The sequence below is a fragment of the Procambarus clarkii genome, chromosome 1 (genome assembly GCF_040958095.1).
Source record: "Procambarus clarkii isolate CNS0578487 chromosome 1, FALCON_Pclarkii_2.0, whole genome shotgun sequence".
NCBI lineage: Eukaryota > Metazoa > Arthropoda > Malacostraca > Decapoda > Cambaridae > Procambarus > Procambarus clarkii.
This window is the reverse complement of record NC_091150.1, coordinates 44,418,585-44,436,113: the sequence shown is the minus strand read 5'-3', so window position 1 is coordinate 44,436,113 and position 17,529 is coordinate 44,418,585. Positions and strand designations below refer to the sequence as shown.

General features: G+C 50.5%; 1 protein-coding gene and 1 long non-coding RNA gene across 2 annotated transcripts in view; both read right to left on the bottom strand.

Moving 5' to 3' along the window:
• The window catches only part of LOC123745457 (hemicentin-2), a 209,460-nt gene extending 203,314 nt beyond the window's left edge, over positions 1 to 6,146 (bottom strand). The window contains exon 1 of the mRNA XM_069302653.1: positions 6,040 to 6,146. Coding sequence (XP_069158754.1) covers positions 6,040 to 6,061 — 22 coding nt within the window. The 5' untranslated portion in view covers positions 6,062 to 6,146. The remainder of the gene's footprint in view (positions 1 to 6,039) is intronic.
• A 3,119-nt stretch (positions 6,147 to 9,265) lies between these two features.
• Positions 9,266 to 17,529, bottom strand: part of LOC138351050 (uncharacterized) — a 117,171-nt gene continuing 108,907 nt past the window's right edge. Inside the window, exon 3 of the long non-coding RNA XR_011222350.1 lies at positions 9,266 to 9,508. This is a non-coding gene — a long non-coding RNA (uncharacterized lncRNA). The remainder of the gene's footprint in view (positions 9,509 to 17,529) is intronic.

Genomic DNA, 17,529 nt, shown 5'->3' with positions numbered 1-17,529 from the left:
CCCAGACAATGGTATAACACCAGGGGGGTCCCCAGACACTGGTATAACCCCAGGGGTCCCCAGACACTGGTATAACCCCAGGGGTCCCCAGACACTGGTATAACCCCAGGGGTCCCTATACACTGGTATAACACCAGGGGGTCCCCAGACACTGGTATAAAATCAGGGGGTCCCCAGACACTGGTATAACACCAGGAGGGTCCCCAGACACTGGTATAACACCAGGGGGTCTCCAGACACTGGTATAACACCAGGGGGGTCCCCAGACAATGGTATAACACCAGGGGGGTCCCCAGACAATGGTATAACACCAGGGGGGTCCCCAGACACTGGTATAACATCAGGGGGCCCCAGACACTGGTATAACACCAGTGGGGTCCCCAGACACTGGTATAACACCAGGGGGTCCTCAGACACTGGTATAACACCAGGGGGTCCCCAGACACTTGTATAACACCAGGGGGGTCCCCAGACACTGGTATAACACCAGGGGGGTCCTCAGACACTGGTATAACACCAGGGGGTCCCCAGACACTGGTATAACACCAGGGGCGGTCCCCAGACACTGGTATAACACCAGGGGGTCCCCAGACACTGCTATAACACCAGGGGGGTCCCCAGACACTTGTATAACTCCAGGGGGGTCCCCAGACACTGGTATAACACCAGGAGGGTCCCCAGACACTGGTATAACACCAGGGGGTCTCCAGACACTGGTATAACACCAGGGGGGTCCCCAGACAATGGTATAACACCAGGGGGGTCCCCAGACAATGGTATAACACCAGGGGGGTCCCCAGACACTGGTATAACATCAGGGGGCCCCAGACACTGGTATAACACCAGGGGGGTCCCCAGACACTGGTATAACACCAGGGGGTCCTCAGACACTGGTATAACACCAGGGGGGTCCCCAGACACTTGTATAACACCAGGGGGGTCCCCAGACACTGGTATAACACCAGGGGGGTCCCCAGACACTGGTATAACACCAGGGGGGTCCCCAGACACTGGTATAACACCAGGGGCGGTCCCCAGACACTGGTATAACACCACGGGGGTCCCCAGACACTGGTATAACACCAGGGGGGTCCCCAGACACTTGTATAACTCCAGGAGGGTCCCCAGACACTGGTATAACACCAGGGGGGTCCCCAGACACTGGTATAACACCAGGGGGGTCCCCAGACAATGGTATAACACCAGGGGGGTCCCCAGACAATGGTATAACACCAGGGGGGTCCCCAGACAATGGTATAACACCAGGGGGGTCCCCAGACAATGGTATAACACCAGGGGGGTCCCCAGACAATGGTATAACACCAGGGGGGTCCCCAGACAATGGTATAACACCAGGGGGGTCCCCAGACAATGGTATAACACCAGGGGGGTCCCCAGACAATGGTATAACACCAGGGGGGTCCCCAGACAATGGTATAACACCAAGGGGGTCCCCAGACAATGGTATAACACCAGGGGGGTCCCCAGACAATGGTATAACACCAGGGGGGTTTCCAGACACTGGTATAACACGTTAAAACCTCATCAATAAGAAAATGAACCTAAATGATTTCAAATTCATCTCTATATTTGCATAAGTTACTAGTTCAACATACAATATACTGAAAATATAATATTTAACGTACAATATACAGGAAATATAATACAGTATACAACTTATAATATACAGAAAATATACAACTTATAATATGCAACATACAATATACAGTACAATGCACTTTATAAATGATGAACGTGGTGGAGTCAACAGTGGCTGGAGGCAGTGACTGAGGTGTGACTTGGCACAGACTTCTGGGTGACATAGCAGTGACTGATGCCTGTCTCTGATCTGGCACTAACTGGGACCTGACAGTGACTGTGGCCGAACAGCGACTGGGCCTGACAGTGACTGGGGCCTGACAGTGCATGTACATTGACTTTGCAGTAACAGCAGAACGTGACAGTGATTGGGACCTGAGAGTTATTGGGATCTGGCAGTGATTGGGTCCTGGCAGTGACTGGGACCTGACAGTGATTGGGAACTGGCAGTGATTGGGACCTGACAGTTATTGGGACCTGGCAGTGATTGGGACCGTGCAATGAATTTGGCCTTGCAGTGACTGGGATCTTACAGTGAGTGAGGCCTGACAGTGACCTAACAGTTCCTGGGACATGCCAGTGACCTAACAGTGGCTGGGACATGACAGTGACCTAACAGTTCCTGGGACATGACAGTGACCTAACAGTGGCTGGGACATGACAGTGACCTAACAGTGGCTGGGACATGACAGTGACCTAACAGTGGCTGGGACATGACAGTGACATAACAGTTCCTGGGACATGACAGTGACATAACAGTTCCTGGGACATGACAGTGACATAACAGTTCCTGGGACTCTACAATTTAACTTTCTACAATCAATTACAAATAAAAGGAATACAAAATACGTAGTGTATAGTTATTGACACACTCACCCCAGTTACCACTCATCACACTCACCCCAGTTACCACTCATCACACTCACCCCACTCTACACACTCACCCCAGTTACCACTCATCACACTCACCCCACTCTACACACTCACCCCACTCTACACACTCATCCCAGTTACCACTCATCACACTCACCCCACTCTACACACTCACCCCACTCTACACACTCATCCCAGTTACCACTCATCACACTCACCCCAGTTACCACTCATCACACTCACCCCACTCTACACACTCACCCCAGTTACCACTCATCACACTCACCCCACTCTACACACTCACCCCCCTCTACACACTCACTACACTCTACACACTCATCCCACTCTACACACTCATCCCACTCTACACACTCACCGCATTCTACACACTCACCGCACTCTACACACTCATCCCACTCTACACACTCATCCCACTCTACACACTCACCGCATTCTACACACTCACCCCACTCTACACACTCATCCCACTCTACACACTCACCGCACTCTACACACTCACCGCACTCTACACACTCATCCCACTCTACACACTCATCCCACTCTACACACTAACTACACTCTACACACTCACCCCACTCTACACACTCACCCCACTCTACACACTCACCCCACTCTGCACACTCACCCCACTCTACACACTCACCCCACTCTACACACTCACCCCACTCTACACACTCACCCCACTCTGCACACTCACCCCACTCTACACACTCACCCCACTCTACACACTCACCCCACTCTACACACTCACCCCACTCTACATACTCACACCACTCTGCACACTCACCCCACTCTACACACTCACCCCACTCTACACACTCACCCCACTCTACATACTCACACCACTCTGCACACTCACCCCACTCTACACACTCACCCCACTCTACACACTCACCCCACTCTACATACTCACACCACTCTACATACTCACACCACTCTACACACGCCGCTAGTAGTGGAAACTATGACAAATCGAAGCCTTTTTGCTTTTCTCGACGCTTCGGATTTGGCAATTTTTTTCCAAAGAACTCGTCGGCTACGATTTGGCACAGTAAATTTTTCCGTGGGGATTAAACGGCTCCCTTGTGTCTCTAACTATTTTTCTCCAAGGAGATTAAAACAGCATCCTTTCGTCATCCCTAAATTTAGTTACCTGGGCGATGCAAGGGTACAGTCATCCCTAATGTTGAATGACGTCATCAACCCGTCAGTCTTCCTCTACCCTTAATAAGTCCGCTTTCTATAATTGCATATTTAATCCCTTTTTCAATTATTTAATCCATTTTCATGTTTATTCCTCTTTTCATAGTTTACTTCTAATTAAAAGATTGTATTTTAAACATAAAAATGAAATTGCAGAAGGCCTATTAGGGCTATTCAGTATAACATATATATTAACTGGCAATATGAATAGAATAAAAACTGCAGAAGGTTGATACATGAGAAGTAAGGACAATAGCACAATGTACACACACTGGTATATACCAATGTATGATAAACACCCTAACTAATACACTTTTAATACCCGCTTATCGACTCAAACCCTTCAGTCATGTCACCCATCAAGAGGCAATATGCAGAAGACCCTACTAATACCCCATTTTATACCCATTCATTCACCCTTCACCTAACTATAGAATGGCTTATTTGTTCTAATACTTTTAGTAGAGACTAATAAAATTGTAAGAAAAGATTGCTTATTTATATGTGATATTTATAGTGTATAGCCAAAGATAGATTATTGAACACAAGAATGAATGAAAACAGTCTTATTCCCACTTGTATTGACCACTAGAGACAGCACAGAGTCTGTACTGACAAGTGTCTCACTCATGTAGTATAAATAATGCCAAGTCCCCAACGCTAAGATCATGACACAATGCCTGTTGAAATCTTCAAACCAAAACCCAACAACATACCTGAATTTTAACATATACAATTATGGTATCAACCTGTAACACCTCTCATTAATCCAACAACCTGGTATAACACTAACTAACACCACTGTAACATTAATCCATCTCCACAATATCAAATATTTGTTCAAAATATAAATATATGTTGAACAAATAAACACTGACGAGAACAATCAGTGGTTGACGCTTAGAGAAGCAGCATCTAGCTAGGGGAGCCGATCCCTCCAGCCGTCTCATTTACGGAGACCACGATGAAAACAGCACGCGTTAGTGTCCTGCTTATGGGACCACGAAGACACACCACGTGTTAGTGGTGGCTGCCCACCAACTCCACGTGCTAGTGGTGGCTGCCCACCAACTACACGTGCAAGTGGTGGCTGCCCACCAACTCCACGTGCTAGTGGTGGCTGCCCACCAACTCCACGTGCTAGTGGTGGCTGCCCACCAACTCCACGTGCTAGTGGTGGCTGCCCACCAACTCCACGTGCTAGTGGTGGCTGCCCACCAACTCCACGTGCTAGTGGTGGCTGCCCACCAACTCCACGTGCTAGTGGTGACTGCCCACCAACTCCACGTGCTAGTGGTGGCTGCCCACCAACTCCACGTGCTAGTGGTGACTGCCCACCAACTCCACGTGCTAGTGGTGGCTGCCCACCAACTCCACCTGCTAGTGGTGACTGCCCACCAACTCCACGTGCTAGTGGTGACTGCCCACCAACTCCACGTGCTAGTGGTGGCTGCCCACCAACTCCACGTGCTAGTGGTGGCTGCCCACCAACTCCACGTGCTAGTGGTGGCTGCCCACCAACTCCACGTGCTAGTGGTGACTGCCCACCAACTCCACGTGCTAGTGGTGGCTGCCCACCAACTCCACGTGCTAGTGGTGGCTGCCCACCAACTCCACGTGCTTGTGGTGGCTGCCCACCAACTCCACGTGCTAGTGGTGGCTGCCCACCAACTCCACGTGCTAGTGGTGGCTGCCCACCAACTCCACGTGCTAGTGGTGGCTGCCCACCAACTCCACGTGCTAGTGGTGACTGCCCACCAACTCCACGTGCTAGTGGTGGCTGCCCACCAACTCCACGTGCTAGTGGTGACTGTCAACCAACTACACGTGCTAGTGGTGGCTGCCCACCAACTACACTTGCTAGTGCACCACTCAACCACATCCGCTGCACCTGTCAGTTGAGTTACACCTTGTCTTGTTCTGTGGAACACTGTGTACCAAGTGTTAATTAATGGATATGACGTAGCTTGGGGCTCCGTGATGCAACAAGGACTCAACATATAGTTATGCCAGGGGAAAGTTATGGTTATCTTGCAAGAATGTCATAGTTAATACACCTAGTTATACATATACTTTTGCAGTAATACAGTCAGTAAGGTGATGTCCTGCTGTAATTCCCAAGAAATTACTTCACGATAATTGATGTGGTTGTGTACAGGAAAGGTGAAAGTGACGGTAGTTTGTGTAGATCAGTGACCTTTTAGTGTGACCTAGCAGCAAGCAATTTTACCACATCCCTAACCCCACTCTCCCCACCCCACCCCCCTCACTAGCCCCCCCTTTAACTACCCCACCCTTAACTATCCACCCACCCACCCACCCCTTCACAAGCCCTAAACTTACCTCCAGAACTGAGACAGATCATCTTGACGATGGTGCCGTCCTCGTAGGGACCGATGGGGCCCTCCAGGCGGGCACCGGACCTGTCCTGGATCCTGGGGAACTCTGGCGGGTCTGAAACGACACGGAGCAGTGTGTACTCCCAGGAGGACTGGCAGGAGGAGGAGGAGGGGGGGGAGGGGGAGGGGGAGAGGGAGGGGGAGGGGGAGGGGGAGGGGGAGGGGGAGGAAGAGGAGGGGGGGGAAGGAGGAGAGGTGGGGGGGAAGGAGGAAGAGGTGGAGGGGGGAGGAGGGGAAGGTGTGGTAGGGGTATATCAAGACCACACTAGTATACAGCTTGTATATCCATGGCGGGGAAGGTCATACTGGCTATATATTGAAGGTGCATTACACGGGCTATTGTCCACAATGGACCATGGACCGCTCTGGACCATGAACCTATACCGATCATGGACCACTATAGACCATGGACTACTATGGATTATGGGCCACCACACACCAGGGACCACTACGGACAATGGATCACCACAAACCAGGGACCTCTACGGACCATAGACCACCACACATCATGGACCACTACGGGCCACTAGGGACCATGGACTTTCACACACAAATAACTACTACGGACCATGTTCAACGAACTCCTTGAATCACCGCAGACATTGGCCCACCATTTACCATGGACCACCGCAGACAGTGGCCCACCATTCACCATGGACCATTACGGCCCTTGGGTTACTAAAGACTGTGGACCATTACAAGCCATGGACCACTAAGGCCCCACCATGCATCTACGGACCAGCATAGACCACTACGGACCAACATGGACTAAAAAAGACCACCAAGTAACAATATGGACCACTACAGGCGTTCAAGCACTTCTAAACCTCAACACAGGACCACGATAATGGCCACAAAGGACCACTAAGGCCATTATCGTTCACCACGTACCAGGACAGACCACCACGGACCTTCATGGACCACTTAAGACTGTATATATGGACCAGTATGAACCATGGACGCTATTCACACCATGGACCACTACGGGCCTAGGATCCCCTACTGATTATGAATCCCGTTATACCATGCATCACTACGGACCACCGTACATCACTACGGACCACCGTGCATCACTACGGACCACCGTACATCACTACGGACCACCGTACATCATTACGGATCACTGTACATCACTACGGATCACTGTACATCACTAAGGATCACTGTACATCACTAAGGATCACTGTACATCACTAAGGATCACTGTACATCACTACGGACCACCGTACATCACTACGGACCACCGTACATCATTACGGATCACTGTACATCACTACGGATCACTGTACATCACTAAGGATCACTGTACATCACTAAGGATCACTGTACATCACTAAGGATCACTGTACATCATTACGGATCACTGTACATCACTAAGGATCACTGTACATCACTAAGGATCACTGTACATCACTAAGGATCACTGTACATCACTAAGGATCACTGTACATCACTAAGGATCACTGTACATCACTACGGATCACCGTACATCACTACGGACCACCGTACATTACTACGGACCACCGTACATCGCTGCGGACCACTACGGACCACCATGCATCACTACGGACCACCATGCATCACTACGTACCACTTTACATCACTACGGAGCACCGTGCATCACTACGGACCACCGTGCATCATTACGGACCTCCCATACATCACTACGGACCACCGTACATCACTACGGACCACTGTACATCACTATGGACCACAATACGTCACTACGGACTACCGTGCATCACTACGGACCACCATGCATCACTACGGACCACCATACATCACTACGGACCACCGTACATCACTACGGACCACCGTACATCACTATGGACCCCCATACACCACTACGGACCACCGTACATCACTACGGACCACCGTACATCACTACGGACCACCATACATCACTACGGACCACCATACATCACTACGGAACACTGTACATCACTACGGACCACTGAACATCACTATGGACCACTACGAACCACCGTACATCACTACGGACCACTACAGACCATCGTACATCACTACGGACCACTATGGACCACCGTACATCACTACGGACCACCGTACATCACTACGGTCCACAGTACATCACTACGGACCACCATACATCACTACGGACCACCATACATTACTACGGACCACCGTACATCACTACGGACCACAGTACATCACTACGGACCACCGTACATCACTACGGACCACCATACATGACTACGGACCACTGCACATCACTACGGACCACCGTGCATCACTACGGACCACCGTGCATCACTACGGACCACCGTGCATCACTACGGACCACCGTACATCACTACGGACCACTGTGTATCACTACGGACCACCGTACATCACTACGGACCACAGTACATCACTACGGACCACCGTACATCCCTACGGACCACCGTACATCACTACGGACCACTGTGTATCACTACGGACCACCGTACATCACTACGGACCACCGTATATCACTACGGACCACCATGCATCACTACGGACCACCGTACTTCATTACGGACCACTGTACATCACTACGGACCACCGTACATCACAACGGACCACCATACATCACTACGGACCAACATACATCACTACGGACCACCGAACATCACTACGGACCACCGTACATCACTACGGACCACCATACATCACTACGGACCACCATACATCACTACGGAACACTGTACATCACTACGGACCACTACGAACCACCGTACATCACTACGGACCACTACGGACCATCGTACATCACTACGGACCACTATGGACCACCGTACATCACTACGGACCACCGTACATCACTACGGACCACCGTACATCACTACGGACCACCATGCATCACTACGGACCACCGTACTTCATTACGGACCACTGTACATCACTACGGACCACCGTACATCACTACGGACCACCATACATCACTACGGACCAACATACATCACTACGGACCACCGTACATCACTACGGACCACCATACATCACTACGGACCAACATACATCACTACGGACCACCGAACATCACTACGGACCACCGTACATCACTTCGGACCACCGTACATTACTACGGACCACAGTACATGACTACGGACCACCGTACATCACTACGGACCACCGTACACTACCACGGACCACCGTGCATCATTACGGACCACCATACATGACTACGGACCACCACGGACCACTAACCTTGGACAGTGAGAGTGATCTTCTGAGACCATGAGGGCGAGGCCCTGAAGTGCACCTTGCACCTGTAGCTGCCCTCGTCTCTCCCGCCCACCTTCCTCACCAGCAAGTGGGCGGGGTGGGTGGAGGTGTCGAACCACGCCCTCTGCTCCGGCCCCCACGCCTCCTGGTCCGCCCACTGCTGGCGGAGGCCGCCCTCCGTCTCCTCCAGCCCGCGGGAGTCGTAACTGAGGGAGGAACACCGCACGTCCGACTGGATTCAACTCATTTTTGGGGCTGGAAAACTAAAATGCCGTAAATCCCATGACAGAGAGAGAGAGAGAGAGAGAGAGAGAGAGAGAGAGGAGATTGGGGATTGTAGCTTAAAGTTTAAGAGTCGTTTGGACTATATCTCCGGTCTCAGTCACGGGGATTGTAAACTCTAATCTTTATAATCACGGTGAGCCAATAGCTTGTTGGCCGTGCGCGGTCAGCCAGCCAGTTGATTGCATTATATATGACAAAATTCATGTCAAAGTGTTATTCTCAAACGGTGGGATAAATGAATTTCAGTCGTGGTGAGTGTTACTAGGTGAGTACAGCCAGCACCAGAACACATTTCTCACTCCCCTCCCTCCCCCCCCCCTCCCGTATCTCTCTCACTCTAGAGGAAGAACAAAAAACATAACACTCAATGAACACAAACTGACTGTACGCAAGAGAGGCAGCAGACTGGGCGAGGCGCATCACTACACAGTCAGCGTACTCACCAGTGTGTCCTTCACAGCCCCCCTGAACATTCTTGCAACCCCCTGAACATTCCCACAACCCCCTGAACATTCCCACAATCCCCCTGAACATTCCCACAACCCCCTGAACATTCCCACAACCCCCTGAACATTCCCACAATCCCCCTGAACATTCCCACAACCCCCTGAACATTCCCACAATCCCCCTGAACATTCCCACAACCCCCTGAACATTCCCACAACCCCCTGAACATTCCCACAATCCCCCTGAACATTCCCACAACCCCCTGAACATTCCCACAACCCCCCTAAACATTCCCACAACCCCCTGAACATTCCCACAACCCCCTGAACATTCCCACAACCCCCTAAACATTCCCACAACCCCCTGAACATTCCCACAACCCCCCTGAACATTCCCACAACCCCCTGAACATTCCCACAACCCCCTGAACATTCCCACAACCCCCTGAACATTCCCACAACCCCCTGAACATTCCCACAACCCCCCTGAACATTCCCGGCCTGCAGGAGGTTAAGGACCATCTTGGGTGGTAACCTTGTAACCTTCCGCGTGAAGGCAGGTGTTTAAGAGGTCTTGGGAGGCAGCTCTGACCTGCTATGAAAGAGATTGTTTTTGGTGTGTTTTGTTCGGGCGAAGTCATATTTGGATATGACGGAGCCCGAGTTCAGGGCGATACGTACAGGGATTGTACGGGAAAATACGGAATACATGCAGGTGTTTGGTGGACGCGAGGTGTTTGGTGTTTGTCTGTAAGGTCTGTTGGTGCGTTGGCATGTTCGGGTTTGTTCTCGACTCCCAACCAGGAATTTCGGGCACGAAAGCCGGTACAGAAATAACACCAAACCTAATTCCAGAGGTTCATATTTAATTGTCTATCTCATCCTCTTTTTATCTGTCTACTTTTATAATTTTGGTAATGTATGGTTTTATATCTATCATTATTGGTTTCCTCTCTCGTCTCTCTCTCTCTCTCTCTCTCTCTCTCTCTCTCTCTCTCTCTCTCTCTCTCTCTCTCTCTCTCTCTCTCTCTCTCTCTCTCTCTCTCCTCTCTCTCTCTCTCTCTCTCTCTCTCTCTCTCTCTCTCTCTCTCTCCTCTCTCTCTCCTCTCTCTCTCTCTCTCCCTCTCTCTCTCTCTCTCTCTCTCTCTCTCTCTCTCTCTCTCTCTCTCCCTCTCTCTCTCTCTCTCCTCTCTCTCTCTCTCTCTCTCCTCCCTCTCTCTCTCTCTCTCTCTCTCTCTCTCTCTCTCTCTCTCTCTCTCTCTCTCTCTCTCTCTCTCTCTCTCTCTCTCTCTCTCTCTCTCTCTCTCTCTCTCCCCTCTCTCTCTCTCCTCTCCTCTCTCTCTCTCTCTCTCTCTCTCTCTCTCTCTCTCTCTCTCTCTCTCTCTCTCTCTCTCTCTCTCTCTCTCTCTCTCTCTCTCTCTCTCTCTCTCTCTCTCTCTCTCTCTCTCTCTCTCTCTCTCTCTCTCTCTCTCTCTCTCTCTCTCTCCGCCCAACCCTCGTAAATAGTATATGTCATGGCATACGACACCTGAGGGAGGTGTGGGTCTTGACTGTCAGTAGTGATGCCACCACAAGTTGTTTCACCTTCCTGCCCTGGCTGGGTGTAGACACAAGGGGTGTGTGTGTATACTCACCTAGTTGTGCTTGCGGGGGTTGAGCTCTGGCTCTTTGGTCCCTCCTCTCAACCGTCAATCAACAGGTATACAGGTTCCTGAGCCTATTGGGCTCTATCATATCTACACTTGAAACTGTGTATGGAGTCAGCCTCCATCACATCACTTCCTAATGCATTCCATTTGTCAACCACTCTGACACTAAAAAAGTTCTTTCTAATATCTCTGTGGCTCATTTGGGCACTCAGTTTCCACCTGTGTCCTCTAGTGCGTATGCCCCTTGTGTTAAATAGCATGTCTTTATAAGCTCTATCAATTCCTATGAGAATCTTGTATGTGGTGATCATGTCCCCACTAACTCTTCTATCTTCCAGAGACGTGAGGTGTAATTCCCGTAGCCTCTCCTTATAGCTCATTCCTCTCAGTTCGAGTACTAGTCTGTGTTTTTATTTTTATTTGCCTGGATATTCCTGCGCGGGCCCTAAGCCTCTGGCTGACCCACTAAGTGTTGCTTGCTTCTGTTTTACTTGGGCGGAGTATGAGTATTTATGACCCGTATGGTCGCTTCAGTAAGCGTGTGTCGGTCTGTAGGTCTGTCGGGCATTTCTCCACAGTGCTGACATTTCCTCTCATCTTCAGGAACCTGTAAGCCTATTTCCCATGCACATGGGTATCCAAGCCTGATGCGATGTAAGTGTAGTTCTGTTGGTCTACTGCTCCTTTTCATCATACTAAGTGGTTCGTAGTTGGTTGAATTCTTGCACGGGTGGCAAACCTTTGAACTTTTTTCTAGTTTAGTCTAATGCTTAACTAGATACGGACTCCATGCTGGAGCTGCATACTCCAGGATTGGTCTGACATATGTGGTATACAAAGTTCTGAATGATTCCTTACATAAGTTTTTAAAGGCCGTTCTTATGTTGGCCAACCTGGCATATGCTGCTATTGTTATTCTCTTGATATGAGCTTCAGGGCACAGGTCTGGGTGATGTCAACCCCAAGTATCTCTCTCTCTCTCTCTCTCTCTCTCTCTCTCTCTCTCTCTCTCTCTCTCTCTCTCTCTCTCTCTCTCTCTCTCTCTCTCTCTCTCTCTCTGACTCTTGATGAATTTCATCTCCCAAATGATAACTTGTATCTGACCTGCTCATTCCTCACACCTATCTTCATTACATTACATTTGCTTGGGTTAAACTCTAACAACCATTTGTTCGACCATTCCTTCAGTTTGTCCAGGTCTTCTTGAAGCTTCAAGCAGTCCTCCTCTGTCTTAATCCTTCTCATAATTTTGGCATCGTCCGCAAACATTGAGAGGAACGAGTCTATAACCTCTGAGAGATCGTTTACGTATATCAGAAACAGGATAGGTCCGAGTACAGAGCCCCGTGGGACCCCACTGGTGACTTCACGCCAGTCTGAGGTCTCACCCATGACTGTAACTCTCTGCTTCCTATTGCTTAGGTATTCCCTTATCCACTGGAGCACCTGCCTGTTTCTCCAGCTTATGTACCAGCCTCTTATGGGGTACTGTGGGGTACTCATGGCTTTTCGACAGTCCAGGAAATTGCAGGAAATTGGGATGAAGGTGGACGGGACAAGGAGGGAAAGGGGGGAGGGGGACATGGAGGGATTGGGGGAGGGGTAGAAGGGTGGGTATGGGGTGAGGGGGGGGAAGGAGGGTTGGCTGAGTATTTGAGTTGGGGTAGGAGAGGTTTCTATGCAGAGGAGGGTGGCAGTGTTGCCCTCCCCTCTGGTGTTACTGGGTTGCTGGTCGTGGGTTCCCCCTCTCACCACCGAGGAAGCTGGGTAGGGGGCTGTGATTTCCTGGTTTTCTCCTCAAACTCTGCGTTTCTTCCTTGCTTCTGCCGCCATGGCTCTCTCCTCCCTCGTCATGTCCCTATAGAGGAATACTTTTCTGTATTCTCCCACATATTGCAGTTGGTTCTTCATTGCTAGAATATACTCCTTCGTGGTCTCGTTTGCAAATACTATCTTTACCAGGCGGACTACGACTCCCGAGCGCTGTCCACTCAGCCGCGAGGCCCTCTATGCTAGAGTGTGTAATTCCCGAAATGAAGTTACAGGATGAGAGCTACGCTTGTGGTGTCCCGTCTTCCAAGTACTCTTTGTCGTGTGACGCTTTGAAACTACTGACCGTTTTGGCCTTCACTGTCCTGTGTGACAGTGAACAATAGGAAGAGTTCACTGTCCTGTGTGACAGTGAACAATAGGAAGAGTTCACTGTCCTGTGTGACAGTGAACAATAGGAAGAGTTCACTGTCCTGTGTGACAGTGAACAATAGGAAGCATTTACAAATACCTAGATTAGCATATGTATATTATCTGTCACCGAGAGAGAGAGAGAGAGAGAGAGAGAGAGAGAGAGAGAGAGAGAGAGAGAGAGAGAGAGAGAGAGAGAGAGAGAGAGAGAGAGAGACAGAGACAGAGAGACAGACAGACAGAGACAGAGACAGAGACAGAGACAGAGAGAGAGAGGGAGAGGGAGAGAGAGAGAGAGAGAGAGAGAGAGAGAGAGAGAGAGAGAGAGAGAGAGAGAGAGAGAGAGAGAGAGAGAGAGAGAGAGAGAGAGAGAGAGAGAGGGGGGGGGGGGGTTCCGTTATATCAGCACTCCGAAGAATAGTAAATTCTCTTAAGCATACTTAACTGTCGCTTAGATCTGGTTATATGTACCATGGCGGAGGCGCCGGCGGCTCCTTCCCGGTCACTCCTCTCTCTGGTGTGGTAACTGGTGATTGTACTGGTGTGGCTACTGGTGATTGTACTGGTGTGGCTACTGGTGATTGTACTGGTGTGGCTACTGGTGATTGTACTGGTGTGGTTACTGGTGATTGTTCTGGTGTGGTTACTGGTGATTGTACTGGTGTGGTAACTGGTGATTGTACTGGTGTAGTTACTGGTGATTGTTCTGGTGTGGTTACTGGTGATTGTACTGGTGTGGTAACTGGTGATTGTACTGGTGTAGTTACTGGTGATTGTTCTGGTGTGGTTACTGGTGATTGTACTGGTGTGGTTACTAGTGATTGTACTGGTGTGGTTACTAGTGATTGTACTGGTGTGGTTACTGGTGATTGTACTGGTGTGGTTACTGGTGATTGTACTGGTGTGGTTACTGGTGATTGTACTGGTGTGGTTACTGGTGATTGTACTGGTGTGGTTACTGGTGTGGTTACTGTTGATTGTACTGGTGTGGTTACTGGTGATTGTACTGGTGTGGTTACTGGTGATTGTCCTGGAGTGGTTACTATTGATTGTACTGGTGTCGTTACTAAGTTTTCGACTGGGCAGCAGACAATAACATGATGTTAAATGTGATAAATTCCAGGTACTCAGGTACGGTAAAAATGAAGACCTTAAACATAATACAGGGTACAAAACACAATCAAATGTGCCCATAGTAGGAAAACAGCATGTCAAGGATTTGGGAATAATGATGTCTGACGACCTAACATTTAGGGAGCATAACCAAGCAAATATTGCGTCAGCAAGAAAAATGATAAGATTGATAAGAAGAACTTTCAAATCCAGAGATCCCATCACAATGGTTGTACTCTTCAAATCACTTGTGCTGTTCCGTCTTGAGTACTGCTCAGTACTCACTTCCCCCTTCAGAGCAAGAGGGATTGCTGAAATAGAGGGAATACAGAAAACATATACGGCACACATAGACGCGATAAAACACCTAAATTATTGGGATCGTCTCAAAGCTCTCCAAATGTACTCACTAGAAACGAAACGAGAGAGATATCAAATAATATACACGTGGAAGATACTGGAGGGCCAAGTACCAAATCTACACAGTAAAATAACAACGTACTGGAGTGAACGACATGGAAGAAAATGCAGAATAGAACCAGTGAAGAGCAGAGGTGCCATAGGCACAATCAGAGAACACTATATAAACACCAGAGGTCCGCTGTTGTTCAACGTCCTCCCAGCGTGCATAAGAAATATTGCCGGAACAACCGTGGACATCTTCAAGAAAAAACTAGATAGTTTTCTTCAAGAAGAGCCGGACCAACCGGGCTGTGGTGGGTATGTGGGCCTGCGGGCCGCTCCAAGCAACAGCCTGGTGGACCAAACTCTCACAAATCAAGCCTGGCCTCGGGCCGGGCTTGGGAAGTAGAAGGACTAACAGAACCCCATCAAGCAGGTATCAACCAGGTTCTGATTACACTGGTGTGTTACTAGTGATTGAGGCAATGACAGAGGCAGCCACAGTCACCAGCACCAGTCACCAGCTGACAGAGGCAGCCACAGTCATCAGCACCAGTCACCAGCTGACAGAGGCAGCCACAGTCATCAGCACCAGTCACCAGCTGACAGAGACAGACACAGTCACCAGCTGACAGAGGCAGCCACAGTCATCAGCACCAGTCACCAGCTGACAGAGACAGACACAGTCACCAGCTGACAGAGGCAGACACAGTCACCAGCTGACAGAGGCAGACACAGTCACCAGCTGACAGAGGCAGACACAGTCACCAGCTGACTGAGGCAGACACAGTGACCAGCTGACAGAGGCAGACACAGTCACCAGCTGACTGAGGCAGACACAGTGACCAGCTGACTGAGGCAGACACAGTCACCAGCTGACTGAGGCAGACACAGTCACCAGCTGACAGAGGCAGACACAGTCACCAGCTGACTGAGGCAGACACAGTCACCAGCTGACAGAGGCAGACACAGTTACCAGCTGACTGAGGCAGACACAGTGACCAGCTGACTGAGGCAGACACAGTCACCAGCTGACTGAGGCAGACACAGTCACCAGCTGACAGAGGCAGACACAGTCACCAGCTGACAGAGGCAGACACAGTCACCAGCTGACTGAGGCAGACACAGTCACCAGCTGACTGAGGCAGACACAGTCACCAGCTGACTGAGGCAGACACAGTCACCAGCTGACTGAGGCAGACACAGTCACCAGCTGACAGAGGCAGACACAGTCACCAGCTGACTGAGGCAGACACAGTCACCAGCTGACTGAGGCAGACACAGTCACCAGCTGACTGAGGCAGACACAGTGACCAGCTGACAGAGACAGACACAGTCACCAGCTGACTGAGGCAGACACAGTCACCAGCTGACTGAGGCAGACACAGTCACCAGCTGACAGAGGCAGACACAGTCACCAGCTGACTGAGGCAGACACAGTCACCAGCTGACTGAGGCAGACACAGTCACCAGCTGACTGAGGCAGACACAGTCACCAGCTGACAGAGGCAGACACAGTCACCAGCTGACTGAGGCAGACACAGTCACCAGCTGACTGAGGCAGACACAGTCACCAGCTGACAGAGGCAGACACAGTCACCAGCTGACTGAGGCAGACACAGTCACCAGCTGACTGAGGCAGACACAGTCACCAGCTGACAGAGGCAGACACAGTCACCAGCTGACTGAGGCAGACACAGTGACCAGCTGACTGAGGCAGACACAGTGACCAGCTGACTGAGGCAGACACAGTCACCAGCTGACTGAGGCAGACACAGTCACCAGCTGACTGAGGCAGACACAGTCACCAGCTGACTGAGGCAGACACAGTCACCAGCTGACTGAGGCAGCCACAGTCACCAGCTGACTGAGGCAGCCACAGTCACCAGCACCAGTCACCAGCTGACTGAGGCAGACACAGTCACCAGCACCAGTCACCAACTGACTGAGGCAGCCACAGTCACCAGCACCAGTCACCAGCTGACTGAGGCAGACACAGTCACCAGCACCAGTCACCAGCTGACTGAGGCAGCCACAGTCACCAGCACCAGTCACCAGCTGACTGAGGCAGACACAGTCACCAGCACCAGTCACCAGCTGACTGAGGCAGACACAGTCACCAGCACCAGTCACCAGCTGACTGAGGCAGAC